The 21,445-nt window shown below is 35.1% G+C and overlaps 1 protein-coding gene across 2 annotated transcripts; it reads left to right on the top strand.

The window, feature by feature from the left end:
• Positions 1–1,652: 1,652 nt before the first annotated feature.
• On the top strand, positions 1,653–10,714 carry LOC123870534 (NEDD4-binding protein 2). 2 transcript variants are annotated; one of them, XM_045913882.1, is made up of 9 exons: positions 1,823–1,952; positions 2,213–2,374; positions 3,640–6,274; positions 6,613–6,871; positions 7,015–7,131; positions 7,513–7,622; positions 8,264–8,396; positions 9,005–9,246; positions 9,838–10,714. In XM_045913882.1, the coding sequence occupies exons 3-9, from the start codon at positions 3,663–3,665 to the stop codon at positions 9,911–9,913; spliced, it is 3,549 nt and encodes a 1,182-aa protein (XP_045769838.1). In that variant the 5' UTR covers positions 1,823–1,952; positions 2,213–2,374; positions 3,640–3,662; the 3' UTR covers positions 9,914–10,714. The 2 variants fall into 2 exon arrangements, with proteins under 2 accessions (XP_045769837.1, XP_045769838.1); XM_045913881.1 differs by lacking the exon at positions 2,213–2,374 and having other exon boundaries at positions 1,653–1,952.
• The last annotated feature ends 10,731 nt before the right edge of the window (positions 10,715–21,445 follow it).

Below are 21,445 nucleotides of genomic sequence, written 5' to 3'. Positions count from 1 at the left end.
TATTTGTAGGAAGCTTGTAGGTTGCAGGGTGCACAGAGCCCCACGATGCATTTATTGCACTGTAATCTAGTCTGACTGACAATACTGTAATACCCACACTTGCGACATGACTCGCTGGGTACCAATAAATGATTTTTCTGTCATAACATATGCTGTCAGACCCGATTGCCAGTACTTTTTAGATGTTTTTGCTTGGTGTTTGAAGCTGATAGACGGCCACCACGTCGTGGCGTATTTTTTAACTGAAATAGGTATGGACAGATGTAGAGCCTAGCACCACTTCACATCTAGCATTGAGTTGCCGACCAGTGGGATTATTTATGAAACTACCCTCATCTTTGTCAGATGGGATTATAGGGTCTGGAGCTTCAATTTATAGCAATTGAGGCTTGAGTTCATGGTCTTCTTCTAGTATAGCAAGTGCCTCATGTAATGTACAATCTCCAATGAAACAAAAAAGCCATTACATAAGGAATAACCAAAGAAAATACATAAATTAGATTTTTAGTATACATAATAAAAAGACAACATAATGACCTAGCGGTGCCGTACGGCATCCATATCTTTTAACATGCTATAATCCAAACAATAAAACAAAATACGACAGTTTTATGATATGAACAAGTCAATGAAAGGTTTGGCATCAAGTGTAAATGCATAAAAGTATTACATTACTCAAAATAAAAAAAATATGATCTCTTTACTGGAATGTTGCATCTATTATTGGCAGCAATTTCACATCACTGATTTACAGGTGCTCGTGCAGGTCACAAAAAGCTTATGGGACAAAACAAAGTAAATGGAGTAATGGCTATGTCCCTCTAGCATGGCATTGTCAACAAACCACTTGACTTCACCTCTTATTACAAGGACAGGGCCCGACAATTTAAACATACGAAATTGGGTGCCATATGGCACCGCTAGGCTATAATGGGTTAAGTGATCGTACTCAGTTTAAAAATATACCCTTTCAGCATATTCTGAACATATTTTTTTATTATTTGGATGAATATTTTATAGAAAATAAGTCTAACAGTAATTGTTTTAAGAAAATAAAAAGTCCACAAGTCCAAGTCCAAACCTCGAGTTGCCATCTGGTCTAAACATTGATCTTCTTACGAAGAAGAAAAAATACTTTATACGTCGTGTGGCTATTAAAAGTATTCTCCAGAATGCCTCGGTATTCTAAAGGTATTCTACACAATTTACTGAATTATACATTGATATATATATATATATATATATATATATACTATATTATACATTGATTTTAGTGTGAAAACAGAAACTCAGGTGGAAACACTGTTCGGGTATCATTATTTTTAAGCTTGACATGGACTTCGTCTGTGATGGCGTTTGCTGGCGCGCGTGCTGTGCTTGTTTGGAGTGTTTTTTTTTTGTTAAGAGTGGCTGGTTTTTGTGTTAGTTGGTGTTTTTTGGTGGTGGAACTGACTGGGAAGCGCTCCAAAGGGGCGCCGCGCGTATGTCGGCGGGCGCCGGCGCAGACGGAGTCCATACTTGTATAAATTCAATAACTTGAAAATATCACAAACTTGACATTGGCTTATCAGAGTAAAGCCAGATTTAAAGAAAAAAAAAACACTGTTCATGTTCAAATGTCAATTAACTGTCAAAAATCATGTCATATTTGTATTTGACATTTGTTCTGAATTCGTTTCTCTTTCCACAGTGGTTAAATTATGAGTTTCGTAATAAACCGAAACACGTTAATATTCTATTTATTCCTTACAAATTCTAAAGGGGACATTAAAATTGACTAATAGTAGACCTACAAGATCGCGTGTAAAATATTTGGTGAAAAGTTTGCCTCAACATGGAATACCAGGATCAGATAGATTACAATAATATTATTGATACATTGATAAACACATTCGGTGAAGTTTTAAGCAGAGATGTAATGTATAATATCATTGAAAACTTTGATGGCGACCGTAAGTACAAATTTTTTCACTACTATCAAGCTAAATAACTTGTAAGTTGTAAACATGGCCACCTGTGATGTACATTGTACACACTCACACATGAAAACAGACTGCATTTTAACTACGTACATATTCAATATGTTTGTTTGTATACATGTTGTGTACATAACATGTAGTGCGCGCCTTTTCGAGGCTATCACTGTATATTAAAGTTATCAGCACAGATAAGCCTTGTGCTACCTTGATAAAAGGTTCAGTTTCATTTGCAGGTTATATTGTGAACCTTTAATAATATTGCCCGGGATGTAAACTCTGCATTGATTTATTTGGTGACTGCACAGTATTGATTATTTAACTGTTGATAGTCAAACCAAAACAACAGTCTTTGTTCTAATTACATTGAGATAAGCTCATACTGAGCTCATATTTTGGTATGTTATTTGATATAGTTTATATGCATAACTAACATACACTTAAGTTTAAATCTAATAGGGTGTTATAATTTTGTAAAAGATATACTTGATTATCTTTAAATAGGTACTATTTAAAATGTGGAATGTGGATGTCATAATTTTGTTATGAATAGCATTAAGTAATTCTTTTTATCTTATTATAATTTATTGATAAGTAAACAATGTTTATTCTTATGTCAGAAGCTGTAGAAAGCACTCATACTGAGCATTTCCTCTGATGACATATAAATAGTGATAACTGATAAGATTGATTGTTAATAACAAAACTACAGGCAGTGCTAGCACACAACACACAAATGTTTAAAACAACTGCTTCAATCATGCTTATATAAAATAAAAAAAGTTGTTTTAAACACAAAATGTTTTGGTTCCTTTAAAAAATACCTCAAAAGGAAAAAAGAACCCTTATAGGATTACTTCGTTGGCTGTAGTGGTTGTCAAGACTCATCAAGGGAATCAAAATGGGCTTCCCATTACTGTAGAATCATAAAAATATTTGGCAGATGTCTATCAGCTATCAGACAAGTGAAGGAAAAAAAATTAAAATAAAGTTATATTTTCTTGTACAGTGATGCTTAGGTATGGAACTCTTTGTGTGCTAGTCTGACTCACACATGACCTTTTTTGTCCATTTTGACCATTATGAAGAAGGCTAGGTAGTGTAGACTCTAACTTTTTAACAATTTCCTTTGCATTTGCTACAAATTATTATTAGTCTACAGCAGGGGTGGGCAAGTAATTTTAAGTGGCTCCAAATACTGTAAAAAAAAAATTTATCGAGGTCCAGAAAAAAAATCCAAACTGTTTATTTGTTTTCTTTTTGCCACATTTAGGTAAATATGTAAGTCGCAATTGGTAACAAATTACACCAACTGACACAGTATTAAGCCAGTTTGTTACAGTTTGTTTCACAAGAGGAACAAGCAAATGCGAAAGCTATGATCCTGTACATAGAGTGCATATTATCAGTGCAGATGATTTATAATGTAAAATGTGTTAAAGTAATTCATTCATTCATTCATAGGACATATTATTAAAAATATTCAGGGGTCCAAGATTCTGCATATTTTTTAAGTAATTGTTAATTTTGTTTAAACCAATAAGAACAATAAATCCAAAAATCACTTCATTGCTATCTACTACTTTTTCTGTGTATTACGATTTCTTATTTACACTTTCTTTAATCTTTTATTTTATACTATTACCTATTTTTTTGTCAACAGTTGAAGAATCTGCAAATGCTATAATGAATATTGTAATGGACGAAAATAATGATGCAGTAACAAATGCACAGCCTGATATAAGTTCAACTGCCTTAGAGCAAGAAGTAACAGAAGCTAAGCAAATAAATACATATAATACTGGTTCAGATATAAATAATGAAACAGCCCCTGAAGTTGCTGCATGCATGCTACCTGCCTTTTCATACGCTGGCGCTTCTCTGCCAACAAAACCGCCAGCACATCAGGCTACAAAATCACCTGGCACTCCAGATAAGTCACAAAATTTTTGGACTGTAGAGCAAAAAGTAACACAAGCTAACCAAACAGATACATATAATACTGGATCAGCCATAAATAATGAAACAACCCCTGAAGTTGCCGCGTGCATGCTACCTGCCTTTTCATATGCTAGCGCTTCTCGGCCAACAAAACCGCCAGTACATCAGGTTAGAAAGTCGCCTGGCACTTCAGATAAGTCACAAAATTTTTGGACTCCGCAGCTGAAAAAGATTTTGTTACATCATGAAAATGGTGCATGCACATTGATCATTATGCGAGGTTTACCAGGAAGTGGAAAAACTTATCTAGCTAAAAAGATTATTGATGCAATTTACTACACAACACAGCAACATTACCATACACATATATTGAGTACAGATGATTATTTTATGTGCAATGGCGTATACATGTATGATAAATGGAGAATTCCAGAGGCACACGAATGGAATAAAAACAGAGCTAGAAAAGCCATGACAGAAGGACTTAGTCCTGTAATTATAGATAACACCAATATTGAAATTTGGGAAATGGAGTACTATGTGGTGCAAGGAGTTAGTAATGGATATATTATTGAAGTTGTAGAGCCAAATACACCATGGGCAAGAAATGCTTATCAACTATTCAAAAGAAACTCTCATAATGTGCCTTTGGTCGCTCTTCGAAGAAAGTTGGATTCTTTCCAGGGTGGCATAACTGGTGACTATTTAATGCATCAATTTAAATTACAATATTCACCTAATAATACTCCACCTGTTTTAAGAAAAATTCCACCATTTTCATCAAAATTATCAGAAGAGTCTGTAAATTTAGAACCCATTGAAAGTGTATGTAATGAAACCATTTCATTGAATGAAATACAGAAAAGCGATCATGAAAATACACAAAGTTGTTTGACAGAAACGACAGCCCCTGCTGCTGAAGTTTCTAGTGACACTGTAGACCACTCTGAAAAATTGGCACATTCATCTATTAATTTGGAAAAATTAGCTGAAATTGAGAAATGTTTAGAAGAAATGGAGAAAGTGGAGAAAGAGTGGGATGATGGAGATGGCTGGGATGATAATTCTCAACAAAAAAGTCAAGATAGCGCAAACTCTGATTCTGTTATTAATTCGAAACCGCAGAGAGAAAATAAGATGACAAATGCTGCTACAACTGAAAAGTTTCTAACTTCCAATGAAGTGTGTCAAGATTGGAGCAAATGTTCAATGTTTTTACCATCTTGGGGAGAAAGTAGCACGCAGGTGGAAACTTCTATGCCTGTCGTAGAGAAAAAAACAAGCAGTACTTGTATAGAATACGGCGATACAGACATGTCCACTTCAAAAAATCCTCTGAAAGTTATTATCGGTGTTCCTAGAAATATCAATGAATATCATATTGCAGTAGATAAGAAAATGCCAGAAAAGTGGATGCTTGATAAAAGTACTTCCACAAATAATGAAATATTAACTGATACTTTTAGATGTCAAAATGAAGAGCAGCATTTTGCTGCATTTAGAAAACTTTTCAAAAATATAGCCAGATCTGACTTGAGGGATATCTTTGACAATTGCTGTGGCGATGTTAACTGGGCTGTAGAAATTGTCCTCGATGGTGTAGCCAGCAATCAATTAGATATTGTTAATAATGATGATTGCTCAGATACTGAGATTGACGCACAAATTGATAACGTAGATCTGTGCCAATGTTTGTCGGCATATGATATAATACCAAATTCATCGTCGCCACCTATAATTGAGGAGAATGTAAATCCTATTGATAATGCTCCTTCATCATCAAGATTAAAAGGCAAAAAAGGAAACTCCGTTTCTGAAAATTCCATGCAATTAAAACGACAAATAGAGCAGAATGTAGTCATATCAGACAATCATTACTCAGAACATTGCTTAAAAATTAGAAAATTTCGCAGAGGTGAATGTTATAATGAGGAAGTGGAAAATGCAAATGGAGACGAAAGTAACACAACACTGATATCAGCACTGGATAGGTATATAACAGGAAGTGATTTTACAAGTACCTCACCTAATGTACAGCATTCTCCATGTCATAGCACACCAAGCACTTCAAAAGTTGAAAATGTTAACACAGAAATGTGTGATGAAGATTCATCTGCCTCAGATGAAATTGAAAAAACTGTAAATGTTAATTTGGGTAGAGAATTTATAGCCCAACTGGATGAAATGTTTGGACGTCGTAACATGGATTACCCTGCCAGTGTGATACCTAAAGTAAATATGCCGGTATCTCTTTTGAATGAAATCAATGCATTGTGGATGGAGTCGCTCATGAACCAGCTTGAAGAAGATGCTAAACAATCTGAAATTATGGTTCAACAGGATGAAGAGTTTGCTAGGTAATTTTAATTTTTTCTACAAACTTTTGAAACAATATGGACCTTTGTTTATTAAAAACGAAAATTTCATTCAGCAATAATGTGAATTATAAACCCTTCCAATGGCTGAGACTTAAAGATACATACTTAATAATATCAGAAGTTTTGTCTTTGTTTATCAGAAGCAAGCTACGTTCGAATGGTTAAGGCACAAGGATTAAAAAAAAAATGACAAGAATTTAACGTTTCTAATAATGTATTTGTTTAACAATAAACAAATGATAATATTTTGACATTTGTACTTTGAAGATGTGAGATGTGATGTAAATGCAAATAGCTGTAATTGTGGTATTTTACAGGCAATTAGCAATGAAAGAAGCAGAATTGTTACGATCAGGAAAAGAGCCCGAAGTGCCCGATTTCAAGGAGATAATGGATATGGATTTTGCTCTATCATTATACCATAAAGATGTAGCCGAGTGGCGTAACACTATGCCAGATGATTTAGCTGCTAAGCTTACAAGAGATAAGTTGTATAACTTATTCCCTGAAGTATCCAAAGATATCTTGTCTGAACTGCTTATGGCTCATGATAATAATTTTCAAGAAACTGTCGAGGTAAGTAGTTTTCTATTAAGACATTTCAAAACAGACTATAAGAGTAATATGTAATATATTAGCAAAGTTCATAGATCATCAAACATGTTGTTAATAAAACCTAATAAGATAATTTATAGTACCAATTTTTTTAAAATTTTCAGGGTCTATTGATATCTACAGGAAAGTCCGAAATCCTTGAAAGAAAGAATGGCATCAGTAAATTCGTTATGGAGAAAGAAATGGAGAGGCAAGAGAAGTTGCTCGAAGAGGAGAAGAAGGTCTCATTAATTTGTTATTTTATCATACATTCTAATATTATGAAGATTTTTATAAGTCGCATCGCCAGAATTCGTCGCATAGCAGAATATACATCAATAAAATACATACCTTATTGCTAATCACTAAGATTTTAGACACAAGAACAACATAAAGTCGTGCTATCTCGCTCATATATAGCACGTACAAAACATGATTTATAGGCAATAGCCAATAGCGGACGGACGCGCGCTATGATTAGCTGAGATATTATCGCGCCATTCAAAAATAAGATTTCTGCGCAGGTACATCGGCGTAACTCATAAAAGTGGTATTACTAAAGTCTGAACCGATGTATTGTTTGTATATTCATATATTGATGTATTTTCTGCGTCGTATTGTAGACTTTATCGGAGGTGGAATGGCCGCTGCTGCCGAAGATCGAGCAGGTGGACATGTCGGTCGTGCAGCGGTACCGTGATGAGGCTGAAAAACACTTGCAGTCGAGAAACATGTATGTATATTTCACATAAAGATCATATACTTGCGCAGAAGGCGATTTTTAATCTGTTTTGCGGTATGTGTATGTATGGTACGCGATAGGTCGAGATGGCAATCGGGGTATGATGAAGCGGGAGACGTCCCGCACACCCACGAATCACTCATGCTATCTCACACCCGGTTAGCGTGAGGCTTTGTTGGTGTGCGGGACATCCCCATCCCGATTGCCATATTTCAACCTGTCGCGTACTATAGTGTCCACACTATCTGAGCAGTGAGCAGTGCGTTGATAGATCAGTCAGTCAGTCACCTTTTCCTTTTATATCATCATCATGATCAACCCATCGCCGGCTCACTACAGAGCACAGGTCTCTTCTCGGAGTGAGAAGGGTTCTGACCATAGTCTGCTATGTTGGCCAAGTGCGAATTGGCAGACCTCCCACACCTTTGAGAACATTATGGAGAACTGTCAGGCATGCAGGTTTCCTCACGATGTTTTCGTTCACAGTTAAAGCAAGTGAAATTTAATTACTTAAAACTCCGAAAAGTTAGAGGTGCGTGCCTGAGACCGCCTTAACCAGTAGGCTATCACAGCTTATTATAATGTATTTTCCTTTTATATATTTAGATTTAATCTTTATTATTTATTTTCAGGAATTACCAGAAAGCTGAAGAATACATAAGGCGGGGTATTACACAAGTCGCCACCTATTACAATGGGATTGCTGCTTATCATAAGGAAAAATATGAATTGGCCAATAGCATGGCAGCTGCCACACTTATGCAAGTAAGTTATATCATTATCATCATCACCGATAGACCTCCACTGCTGGACATAAGTTTCTTATAGAGACTCACACGCCACGGTCTTGCGCCGCCTGAATCTAGCGGCTCCCTCTTACTCGTCCGATGTTGTCTGTCCACCTAGTGAGAGGTCCTTCAACGCTGAGCTTTCCCGTGCGAGGTCGCCATTCTAGCACCTTGGGGCCCTAACATCGATCGGTTTTTCAAACATGTACCCTGTTCATGCGACTTCGGAACCCGCTGAGCTATGTCGGCTACTCTGGTTCTACTACGGATCTCCTCATTTCTGATTTGATCACATAGAGTAACTCCAAGCATAGCTCTCCCCATTGTTTGCTGAGTGAGCTTTCTTATGAGACCCATAGTTAGCGACTATGTCTCGGTTCATATGTCATCACTGCCAACACGCACTGTTGGAAAGTTACTCAAACTCATACTCAAAATCATTTATTCAAAGTAGGTACTATTGTACACCTTTTACTAGTCAGATTTGTTAGATTTGTAAGATGTAGTAGTGATAATTAATTACGTAAGCTTAAAACTAAAGCTACTCTGGTTCTCCTTAATTATTTATCATCTCCATTTTAAAAGGTTCACGCAGCCAACGCGTCTGACAACGCAACAATAGACCTCCACTACCTGAGGGTAGGCGAAGCTAAGGAGTCCGTGGATCTGTTCATCGATACGCACATACAGAAGTTGAGAGAACTGCAGGATAGGAACAGTGTCAAGTTCCATACGCTGTTCTTCATTACCGGCAGGGGTCTTCACAGTAGCGGTCGGCCTAGGATCAAACCAGCTGTCAAGAAGAGACTAGCAGAAAGGGGTTTAACGTGAGTATACTTTTAAACATTCTCATTAGATCATCTAAGCAGTGATAGCCTAGTGCGTAAGATATCCGCCTCCTAATCGGAGGTCGGGGGTTCGATCCTGGGCACGAACGTCTAGTTTTTCGGAGTTATGTACATTTTGAGTAATATGTATCATTTACTTTAACGGTGAAGTAAAATATTGTGAGGAAACCTGCTTGCCTGAGAATTTCCATGTTTTCAAAGGTGTGTGAAGTCTGCCAATGCGCCACTATTATCCATAATTAGGCCATAATCTGCTACGCTCGCGCTGGCTTGATGGTGAGCGTGGTTGATTATGGCCTAAACCTTTCTCATTCCGAAAGGGACCCGTGCTCAGTAATGAGACTGCAATAATTGATCATCAATCATGATGCAAGAAAACCTTGTACCTTCTTTCCGATTTTTGTAACTATCATCACTTGTGACTTGACTTCGTCCGTTTAGTTCCTGTTCATCCTTTTTTTTTAAATAGAGATTTTGAAAAATCTCTATTTGGATGGGTTGGATTGCCATATACACTCCAGCAATATTTATACTTCTTGCTTTTCATATTAGCTTCATTTTTGTTTGCAGCTTTAGTGAGAGAAATCCAGGCTTGCTTACTGCTAAGGTTTGCGCTGATGACAAATTGTCGTACCAGGTCGCTTAGTGCCAAACGGATTCGCCCGAACAGGGGCGGTTGCCGGAATACTGACACTACAACAGGACGTACAGCGTCCGGTATTATACGAATTGTTTGGTGTACACGCCATATCCGTACTGCAATTGGACTATACGCCCCATCTTGAATAGGGTCGTGTATGTCGATATGTTCACAGGCCCAAGGGCGTCGATATTCTTGTACAGACACGGACCGTTAATTTAGAATACAAGTGTTTTTGATGTTCTATGTATTTCGTAGTATACAAGCATGAAATCTGCTTAAAGCTATCGCCGAGAACGGAGAAGGCTGGGGAAGATGCTATTAAGAGTACAATTTTATATTCGTCGTCAATAAATCCATAGAGTAAATTAGTCTAATTATTTGGCGGATTATTACATAGGTGCGTTGTGCTAAATATAATTTTGAAGTTTTCGGTGGCCAAATACAAAACTTTTGGCTTGCAGTATGCATAAAAGTATTCTTTTTTGGTCGAATTAAAATTATTGTGAGTGTGACAAATGAATGTTTCTTGGCTTATTGTAAACTGGATGGCGGACGCTCAAAAATTATTACTCTATAGATTTTTTATTTATTTTAATTGCCAATTTACCAATAGGGTAGTCAAAAACTCTCACATGCAGAGAAATATGTAAAAAAAACTCTGAATTTTAAAGAAAATGTATATAAATTGTTAATAGATTATAAGTACCTAGGTAGTCCATGAAAATCAAACGGCTATTCTTTACCAATTATCTTGGAACAAATGCTGTTTTTCTATTCATGAAAAATGCAAGTATATTTTAAACTGTAAATAAATGGATTAAATGTGTGATTATTTAGAGTAGGTACACTTTTTCTTTTTATGATATTACATAGCCTCCCGATTTTCAGGGCCTGTAATTTTTTTTTATGATCAGTCAAATAAAAATGTTAAGATTATAGGTATCATGTGACATAAATAAATATAGGCAAATTATATCGAATAGAAAACTTCTCTAAATGAAGGACTACAATTCTAGGACTTCTAGAAAAAAATGGTTAAAAGGGTTTAGTTATTTTACACCGTAATTTAATAACAAAGTGTACCTATTTAAGATTATATTATTACCTAATTATTTCCTATATAAGATTAAGTGTTGTTATATTTTAACCGTCTTTAAAAAATTTATGTATCCCTTTTATTTATGTTGTTTTACTACTTGCTGATGCCCGCGACTTCGTACGTGTGGATTTAGATTTGATTTTCTGGGATAAAAGTAGCCTGTGTCACTTTCCACGTCTTTAACTAAGTATCTGCCTATGTCCATGCAAAAATCACGTTGATCCATTGATTGTTCCGTTGCAGCGTAATTGAAGGACAAACTAACTAACAAATACAATTTCGCATTTATAATATGAGTAGTGGGATAAGAAATGATTGGAAACTACCATAGATAATAATAATTTTATTCTTGCATTAGCCTTAAGCATGATTTATTTTTAAACAATTATCGTGAATACAGTAATTTATAATTGCGCTTGGACGTGGCAAAGACCCGGGCCAGTCTAGCATGAATAATATAATTAATCCATACAATATATTAAATCCATACTTAATATTATAAATGCGAAAGTGTGTCTGTCTGTCTGTCTGCTACGCTTTCACGGCTCAACTGCTGAACCGATTTTGACGAAATGTACAGACTTAGGATACATTCCAGGGAAGCACATAGGCTACTTTTTATCCCGGAAAAACAAACAGTTTCCGCGGGATTCCTTAATACTCATCCGCTTGATCTATTTGTATGAAATTTGGTACTGAGGTAGCTCGCGTCCCTGTTATTGACATAGGCAACTTTTTATCCTGGAAATCAAACAGTTCCAACGGGATCCTTAAAAACCTAAATCCACGCGGACGAAGTCGCGGGTATCATAGTATTTTATAATTCAATATTTTAAATCGGATTTGGTGTAAAATAAATCGTAGAACTAAAGTTATAAGTTAGTTATAATTTAAAAGAGCTAGTTGTATACTAAGTTAATTTGCTCAATAGTTTAAACTCGAGACGATTCTATGAAGTTGTTCATGCAAACTTTTTCCATAAAAATGAGGTTCACAATTTATTTCATAATGAAATTGCTCTAAATGTTTACTGTAAAATTACAAAAAGAGTTTGCTAACTAGATATTATTAGGTAAATAAAATTTTAATTAGTTTGGTCTATAAGGGTGTGATGTCGTGATGTTTTAAAGATGTTTCAACATACTCGTAGTATGATACGAAGACTTGTAAAACGCTAAAAATAAAGAGTTCAAACTGAAGAATAAGACCTAAAAAATAATAAACCGATGTCAAAAGCACTGCTTGGCATTAATATAAAAATTATTTGATGCTTTTTGAAGTCAGGTCATTTGAAAAAATCTTATATCTATACTAATAAATAAAATTGGGAGTGTCTGTCTGTAATTTCGAAATAACTACCTCATATTAAGCTCATATGGTTATTTGAACGACACCAACACTGAATCACACGTTTTAAAATTTTTTGTCTGTCTGTCTGTCTGTCTGTTTGAAAAGGCTAATCTTCGGAACGGCTGAACCGATTTTAACGGGATTTTCACATACCAGTAGAGGATTGTAAGTAAGCTTAGACTAAGTACTATTTTAAATGTATAATGTAAGTAGCTGTAAGTGAACCTAATTAATAAAAATAAAATAAAATAAAATTGACCAGGGTGTAACATAGGCTACTTTTTTAACCGACTTTCAAGAAGGGAGTTGTGTTTTTCTACCTATGTACACCGAAATCTCCGAGATTTCTGAACCGATTTGTGTAATTTCTTTTTTAATCGTTAGAGGAACTTTGCGACATTGTTTCATAAAAAATTTGGATTCCAACTCCTCAATCCTGACGCTGCAGGGGATCTGACCAATCCAGGCGGGCGAAGCTGCGGGCATCAGCTTCATATTATAAAGTATGTCTCTGTGATATACTTATTAACAAAATGTAACGAAGTAGTTGTATAAATTCTGTTATTCTGTTATAAAATAAGTAAGTAATTACATACTTAACAAATGTTTCTACATAAAGAGATTATTATCAGATTAAACATAAAGCACAAACATTTTTCTTATAATAAGTAAAATCTCAGAGCATCATTATTTTTAAAATGAACTTTCATATCTAGAATCTCAAATATATCTATCATATTTTTGAAATTTAAAGCTAAGTATGTACTAATAACGCTCTTATAAGAACTTGCGTTCTTTTTTTTAGATAAACTATCTTTCAATTATTATTTTACCATATTTTTTATAAGGGAAAAGAAGTAATTTTAAGCAAACCTGTAAATAAAGGAAACTGGTCAAGCGAGTATCAGAACACTGATGCGGTAGGGTTCCGTAGTAATACTAGTAAAAAGGTTTCTATGAACTAAAAGCTGGAATTATACGAAACAAAGTTAGACCTTTTATATATTTTTTCTATCACTATACTTATATTATTTGCTACAAGTTTACCTAGATTAAACCAACTACACAATTTTAATAATAGTCTTTGTTTTTCTCATTCATTTCACAATATAACTTATTACTAACTTATTTACTTCATTTTTTTATGATTTAAATGCGTATAATTGTGTACAATTGTGTTGTACACAATGTATGACATAAACCAAAATAACAGGTTTAGATTTTTCACAGTATAGTGATCGACGATCGACTTCGTAGTCATTTCGTCTTTCTTTTCATGTTCAGGTTCTCAAAAAATGTACTCTAGTTTTTTTTTCATAATAATTAAACGACTGTGTAGAGCTAACAGGTTTTTTTCCTAAGGTTTAAAATTAACCGTTTTAATAGCTAAATGCTGAATGAACTGGTTATAAACTTATAACACACGGACGGGCAGATTAACGGACTGGATGAAAGTATAGGAATTTCTTGTTTTACCCTAAAAAACTAAAACGATAAATATTTAAGATTAGAACTTTCTCGTTTTAAAGTATTTGAAGATGTGTGTTAGACATTGTGGATGAAGAGGTCATAAGTAAATGTTTACTGTATTGATGTTTTTGAGTCAATTTCATGTGATTAATGTTACTAAAAATAAGTTAGTTTAAGTGATTATCTGTTTCGCAACAGAAGCTAACTTAGTTGACACTGAATAGAAATCGCGTCATGTTGATAAAAAATTCGGCAAGTAAAAAATTCGGCAGTTTTTTTTTTTGTAAAAAAAAATTTTTTAAAGTTTTTTTTTAAAAAGAATATTAGCCATGCTAATCATGATTAATACTCCCCTTTCCCCTCCAATTAAGCGTAAAGTTTGTACCAGGAGTGGGTACGACAATAGTGCAACGCGTGGGGTTTGAACCGCCGACCTTTCGGAATTCAGTCCCCTCCGTTCCCCTCCAACCGTTGAGCTATCGAGGCTCAATTTGCTATTGAATTAGTCCAGTTTAAAATCTTAAAATTTATGTTTTCTGCAATGTGAAAAAAAGAATGAATTCATAGAGTTATGTTAAGCAGACCAGCATAGGTAGGTAATATTAAAAATATATAAACATTGGAATACATTTCAAATTTCTAACCTAAAATTATATTAATTTGCCGCTCCTCCCCACTATCAGCTTTCACTATACAGACTATTGTATTTATTACCTTTATATTGATTTTTAAATTATCATGTAAAACTGTTGTTTGGAACATTTTCACTGAACCGGAACTGCGGTCCAAAAAATATAGAGGGTAGGAAATAGTTTTGTAAATTTTTTGGTACCTACTATAAAGGCTTATTTGGCCATATGCTATACTTCTTACAAATTATCAATTTACATTAAACGGGTTTTTATACACAAAGACATTAGTTTTTTACAATTTTTGTAAAATTTTAATTACTAAGTATAACCTGGGATGCAGGGTAATTTGAAATTAGGGACTGACTCGTTATTGCAAAAAAAAGAATTCTAAGTATATGTTTTCTAACGCTTTTACTTTAGTGCAAAATAATGGGCCAGTCTTTAAGCATTGTCGGTATTTGGACAAAGTATGTAAGCTAGTGCTAACGTCTATTTCATAGGAGAGCACTGTACATTGGCATCGAAACTAATTTTATAGTATTTGCCTTTTTTTATATTATAATATAGAAAAGGACGGAAAATGATTTGAAAAAACTATTTTTAGTGCACTCTACAAAAAACTGTAGGCTCACGACTTGCACCTAAAGTCACTATGTTTAACAGTTCTAAACTAAGTTTGTCTGTCCTTTCTTATTGGTTTCTTTCTCATTGGCCAGAAAAAGATGCGAATACTCTAAAAATTTGCGCTCAGGCTGAGATCTATAGGGCGCACTTTGACTTTGCTCAGACACTGTTAAAACGAGACAGCGTTATACTGCTGGCATAAATCTGTCTCGTTTTAACTGAAATTTAAGTATATCCAAAATCAAAGTGCGTAGATTTCAACCTCAGAATCAGTTCCAAAGTCTTGCGAAAGTCTGGATATAATTTTCATTTGTATCAACAAAATATTAAGATATTATTTTATCAATACATGTTACTATAGTTTTTATTATCATTGTTATTTATAAGTGCGTATTACAAAATGGTTTTGGGTGTTATCAAGGTCACAGTATGTAAAACTGACTTAAAACCAAGTCGCTTTAAGGCCGGCCGCATATAATAATTTGTTTGGCAGAAAAAATCTGACGTGTTCCGTCGCGGTTGCCGGTAGGTACTCGACCGCGACGCACATCGGCGCCACTTCGTCACTGCGCATGCAAAAATCTTTCAATTTTTTTCGTTTTAGATCGCTTTTTTTCGCAAAAAGCTGTTGCTCAGCATGTGTGCTAGTTCAAGTTATAACATTATTAACTATGTGATTTTGACGTAAAAGTAAAGCTTTATAAAAATAAACTGTAGTTTCTCCTGAAAACTTATGATTTTCCACGGAATTAGCATGTGCAGCAATGACTTGCACACTGCTTTGGCTGTGCTGCTGTGTTGCTGCAAATGTATGGAGAGCATTTGAGGTGCGCGACTGCGACGTGTGACATTTCCACAAAATATCAGTCAATCGTGCGACTCTTTATGCCGTGTATCGCCATCGCAGTCTATAGGCACTCTTCCGTAGACAGTCAAATTTTTCCAGAAAGTTGTTCCCATTGTCAGAAAGTGCTCAGGTGCGCAGAATGTCGTACGTTTTCGAATACTAAACATGAGAGATAAATTCTTCATATGGCTGGCCTGATAGTATGCGGAAAACGGAAGTATAATATAATGAGATAAAGTAACGATTTGCCTTATGTTAGTTGTAATTATTGTCAATTATGTTGCCTGTATTCATAGCAAACGTATGAGTGGCATGGTCACTTTGCTTCGCGAAAAACCTCCTTAGATATCAGCTAAATATAAATGGCATTGTACCTATATGCTTAAATCCTAAAGGATTGATTAGTGTGGATAAGTAAAAGGGCCAAAGTTTTAGAAAGTGGACGTTTCCGGTATCTTCCCCGTTTATGTTTTATTGTACGGCCGCTTATGATATTAAATTAAAAATCAATCCTATCTGTAATCCGTCGATAAGTTACCTACTTGGCAACGTTGTTATTTGCCAAAAGTTATACTATGGTGTTTTTTGACAAATAATGTTGCTAAGTAACTTATCCACAGATTGCAGATAGATTGATTATATGTTATTCATTACGGCCTTTAGTACTAGAACTATATACTAGAATATAAGCAAAAGAAGTTGTTTGAGAAACGTTTACATTTCTTGGCATTCACAACAAACATATTTTGCACAAAATATGAAGAATTTAATAATAATATTTTTTAATGTGTTTCCATTGAGAGTAAAATAAAATTCTAAAGTGATATGCCAAAAAGTATGAACTTAGATAAGTTTTATTAACAGATAGATTTTATTATATAGATTGTAGATGTTATCTACTTCTAGCGATGGTATAAATGTTTTTGTTTTTGTAATTCCTTAACCAAGTAATAGTGTAAGATTCCGTCCCAAATAGGTATGAGTGTAACGAATCACGAGGATGTCGTTAAAGTAGGTACTGCAAAAATTCTGGTCGGGATTTTGCACTCGTTGAACCGAAATTAATTATTATATCAATCCCATCTCTCGATATGTGATTTAGCAACGTTGTTATTTGTCAATAATTGTATGGTTTAATGACAAACTAGCTTACTCTCGCGACTTTGTCCGCGTGAACTACACAAATTTCAAACCCTTATTTTACCTTCTTAGGGGTTGAATTTTCAAAAATCCTATTTTCCTAAATCTCTACGTCATAATAGCTGTCTGCATGCGGCCCGATCCATCCATTGGTTTGATCTGTGCGTTGATGGATCAGTCAGTCAGCTTTTCCTTTTATATATTTAGAAGAGAACGTCACTAACCTATCGACAGCTTATGGATAGATTGATCATTTATTTCGGCCGTGAGAGACCCTTAAATAAATCTAAGTTTGAGATCTCAAAAGACGTTAATAATAATTAATTTTTCTGTTATATTTTTCATATCAATTTTTTACTCTCTTTAAGTATCAAAGTTAGATTAGGTTTTATGGTTTCATATATTTTGTACAAATCTAAAAACCTTGCAGGTAAAACTTGGTGCTTTGAATTTTTAATTAAGTAACGGCATGCATTTTATTTCTTAAGGAGTTATTGATTAACTTTTACGAGCATAGAGCAAGCAACAAAGAGTCAATTAAAGGCCTTGAAATAAAGACTAGAAATTATCTTTTTTTTTTTTTTAGTATTATACCCAATGACTTTCTAAGCAAGGACATCGCACTGGCGCGCAAAACAAGGGACCAAGTAAGTGTGCTTATACTCGGTGTAAGCACACTTTCTTCATTAGTCGCATGTTGACTGCTAAGCTGTCAAGATGCCTAAATGCGCGATCAAAAAGTGCCGAAATAATACGTTAACGACGCAGAAAAGAGATGGTGTGACTTACCACCGGTAAGTTAATTTTATTTACGTAAGATAACATGCGAAAAAGTGTAAAATACTTAGTAAAACCATTGAAAACACTAGAAATATCTAAAATTATTTACAATGTTCCCATTCCTTTCTCTCACGCACATCGGAAAGAGACAGATGGAAGGGCGCGTCACGAATGTCGGAAAAACAAAACTGTGGAGTAGCTTTTTTTTGTTCAATGTAAAATCTATTGGCCATTATTGTATCACATTTATTTTATTATCTTTTGACGACCTCCGGTGCGCAGTGGTAGCGCGGTGGATTTGTATGACGAGGGTCCCGGGTTCGATTCCCGGCTGGGCCGATTGAGATTTGCTTAATTGGTTTAGGTCGGCTGGTGGGAGGCCTTTGGCCGTGGCTACTTACCACTCTACCGCCAAGCGATTTAACGTTCCGGTACGATGCCATATAGAAACATCTATAACGGGTATGGATTTTACCCCACCCCTACAAGTTAGCCCGCTACTACCGTAGACTGTATCATCACTTTCCACCAGGTGTGATTGCAATCTAGGGCTTTTAATTTTTTTTTTTAATATAAATCATCCCACGTAAAACCATATACATATAACTAGTAGGGCGCGTGAGTTCGCGGCCCGCAAGCGGACCGCAATTTTTCTGCTCATCAAGTTGAATTTAGGGTCCTGATCATTTTTTGCCAAGAAACCACTCTTCCATCTTTTATAATCTTCGAGATAGACACCGGCGAAATTTGTATGGCCGCCATATTGAATCCGCCATTTTGATTTTATTTTTCAGCTCCCTGTCTATTGGATGAAGTTCTGAGTTATTGAAGATAGGTGGGGGGTGCTCGAACAAATGTGTTCGAGCACCCCCCACCTATCTTCAATACCCTGACCGTGCTCCTCACCGAAATCCTCAATCATCAGCTCTATCCATATTTTTCCTCCGAATCATTTTTTGTCCTCTATACGAAACTATCGGTAAAAAAAAAAACATACAAAGAGGTGATCAAATGAGTCAGTCAGTCAGTCAGTCAGTGAATCAGCACGAGCAGATATAGTATAATAGTTATATAGTATAGATATAGTATAATAGTTTCATATTTACAAAAACGAAAAATCTCTCAAAGAAATAACAAAAATTAATAGTGCTACACTACTCCATTCCATTTTTTGTTCAAGTTTGCTTCTAAAATCACCTTATTCAGCTTCGAGTGCTTATCGATTTACATTGCGGCTTAATCACTGAGGTTAGTTTACAGGACTTGAATGTTAGCGGGAATGTATAAATGGAGCAGTTGAAGCTACATAAGGTGAATTTAGAAACGTGTGCCATGTTTGGGCTCTTGTGTTGTATGCCGTGATGTGTCCATGCTTAATAAAAAGTCATTGATTATACCTATGTTTAAGTTAGGTATTATCGATGTGTAGTTGTAAGAAATAAGATTACTTTTGGTGATCGCCTGATTTACACTCACATACCGACATGTTATGTGATACAATTACCAATTTATCGATCACTTTACTAGATATCTGTGCAAAATTATTAAATAGGCATATAGGCGGTGTGCCCAAACGCGCCACGCGTTTTTTATTTTGTTTTCAGAGGCCAGTTACCAGTCATGGTCTGAAATGTTAAAGAAATATTAAAATACTACTTTAAGCTGTGGCAGTAGGGCTTCGGTGTACCAATATCAACCGTATGCCAAAGTACATAAAGTTAAGTTTATGTTGGTAACAGAAAGACTGTTTGACTTTACTCCGTCTGTATGCGTTATTTCAATTTTTCAGAGCTTTGTGTGCAACACCATTGTCTTAAAGTTACCATTAAGTTTTTGAGAGCGTTAGCTAACGTCGCGTCGGGGCGTCATATTTTTGTTTACTTATAAGTTACTTGTAACAAAGTAAAAAACGTGTTGAGTAATTAATTAAAACTTGTACCTAAGTATTTGTAGATCCCAAGGATTCAATGTTTTTATGTAAATTACTAGGTACACAATTATTAGTATTTATGTATATTTACTAATTGTCAATTAAAAGACAAATAAAATTGATGTTGTCCTTTTAAAATCCTTTTTTTTTAACCATAAAAAATCCATAAAAATCTACTGCCTTAGCAGAAAACTAAAGATACGTCAGGGGACATTTTGGGAATGTTGTAAAAGCTTGTGCCGTAATAATTATTATATTACCATCAATCAATCAATCAACAAAAATTAGCATCTAAGTAAATGAAAATTATATATAGAATTATTAGCTTAAAGGTCATCATCATCACCAAACCAACCTATCGCCTCCTAACCTCAGAATGAGAATAAGGGTTTGGCCGTAGTCGACCACACTGGCCAAGTGCGTATTGGCAGACCTCACACACCTTTGAGAGCTCTCAGGCATGCAGGTTTTCTCTGCTTAAAACGCATGTTCCTGTGTAGTTAACTCTGAAAACTTAGAGGTGCGTTCCCGGGATCAAAACCCCGATCCCCTGTAACGTTTTAACCACTAGATAGATAGGTAGTTTAAATGTAGATTAAAGTGTCAGCCTTTCGCTTTTCAATAGCATTCGTTTTATTATTAGCTTTTGAATAATTGGCCTCAATTTATTTCGGCTGGTGTGGCGATGTTACGAAATTCATAGATAAGCGTAGTGCTGGTAAGATAAGATTCTAGGTATATGCAATAACTATCTATAACTAGAAGAGGTAGTCACTTTCAGCATAAAGAACCGGTCAAAAACTTATGAAATTTCAATACATTAGTTTGGCACAAGACAGCTTTATATCAGGATAGGTACACCTGTAGGATATTGTATTCCCTCAAAACTACAGTATAAGGGTATCCAGGGGCGAATGAACAAAAGAGGTGACGACGTGATATACATATTAGTTCCTCTGATGCTACAGAACTGTTCAAGGCGGCTATTGTGCTTGCTAGCTAAGAATGTTAAAAATCGGTCAAGTGTGAATCAGGCTCACACATGAAGGGTTCCGTACCATGGCACAAAATAACATCTTTTAATTTTCGTGGGGTAATATTGTTTATTTTTTATTTTTGTTATAGTGGCAATAGAAATAAATACACACTCTGTAAAATGTTCAACTTTACCTAGTAGGACGGTTCATAAGTTACAGCCTAATGACAGACAGACGTATGAACAGCGGAGTCTTACTATTTTGTGTAGATATTAAGTTTCCACTTAAAATGCCAGAGTTACCGATGTTTTTACTAAGAAAATCTTTAAAGATAATATTGTTTAGATCCTACTAAGGTACCTGCCTACTTATAAATTTTGTTGCATGGATTCTATTATGAATTAATACACAATTATTATTTCATAAGCGTAACGACTAAGATGTATGTAAATTACTTGCACTGTATCAGACAAAGCACAACTGATATTTAAAAAATACCGGTCGAACTACTTACTTACTTTTAAGGCTATAGTAACTGTTGACATTAATTAGTTACGGTCCAGTTTTGGAGCTCGGTTGGTTTTAAAATAAACCTTAATTTTTATGAGGTTTTACCTAAAACACCTAGTTACATATAGAAGAGATATCAAGGGCGTTTGACGTAGAATTCCTTACCTAATCCTAAT

The sequence above is a fragment of the Maniola jurtina genome, chromosome 12 (assembly GCF_905333055.1).
Source record: "Maniola jurtina chromosome 12, ilManJurt1.1, whole genome shotgun sequence".
In the NCBI taxonomy this organism is placed as follows: domain Eukaryota; kingdom Metazoa; phylum Arthropoda; class Insecta; order Lepidoptera; family Nymphalidae; genus Maniola; species Maniola jurtina.
This window is presented reverse-complemented; position numbering and strand designations above follow the sequence as displayed.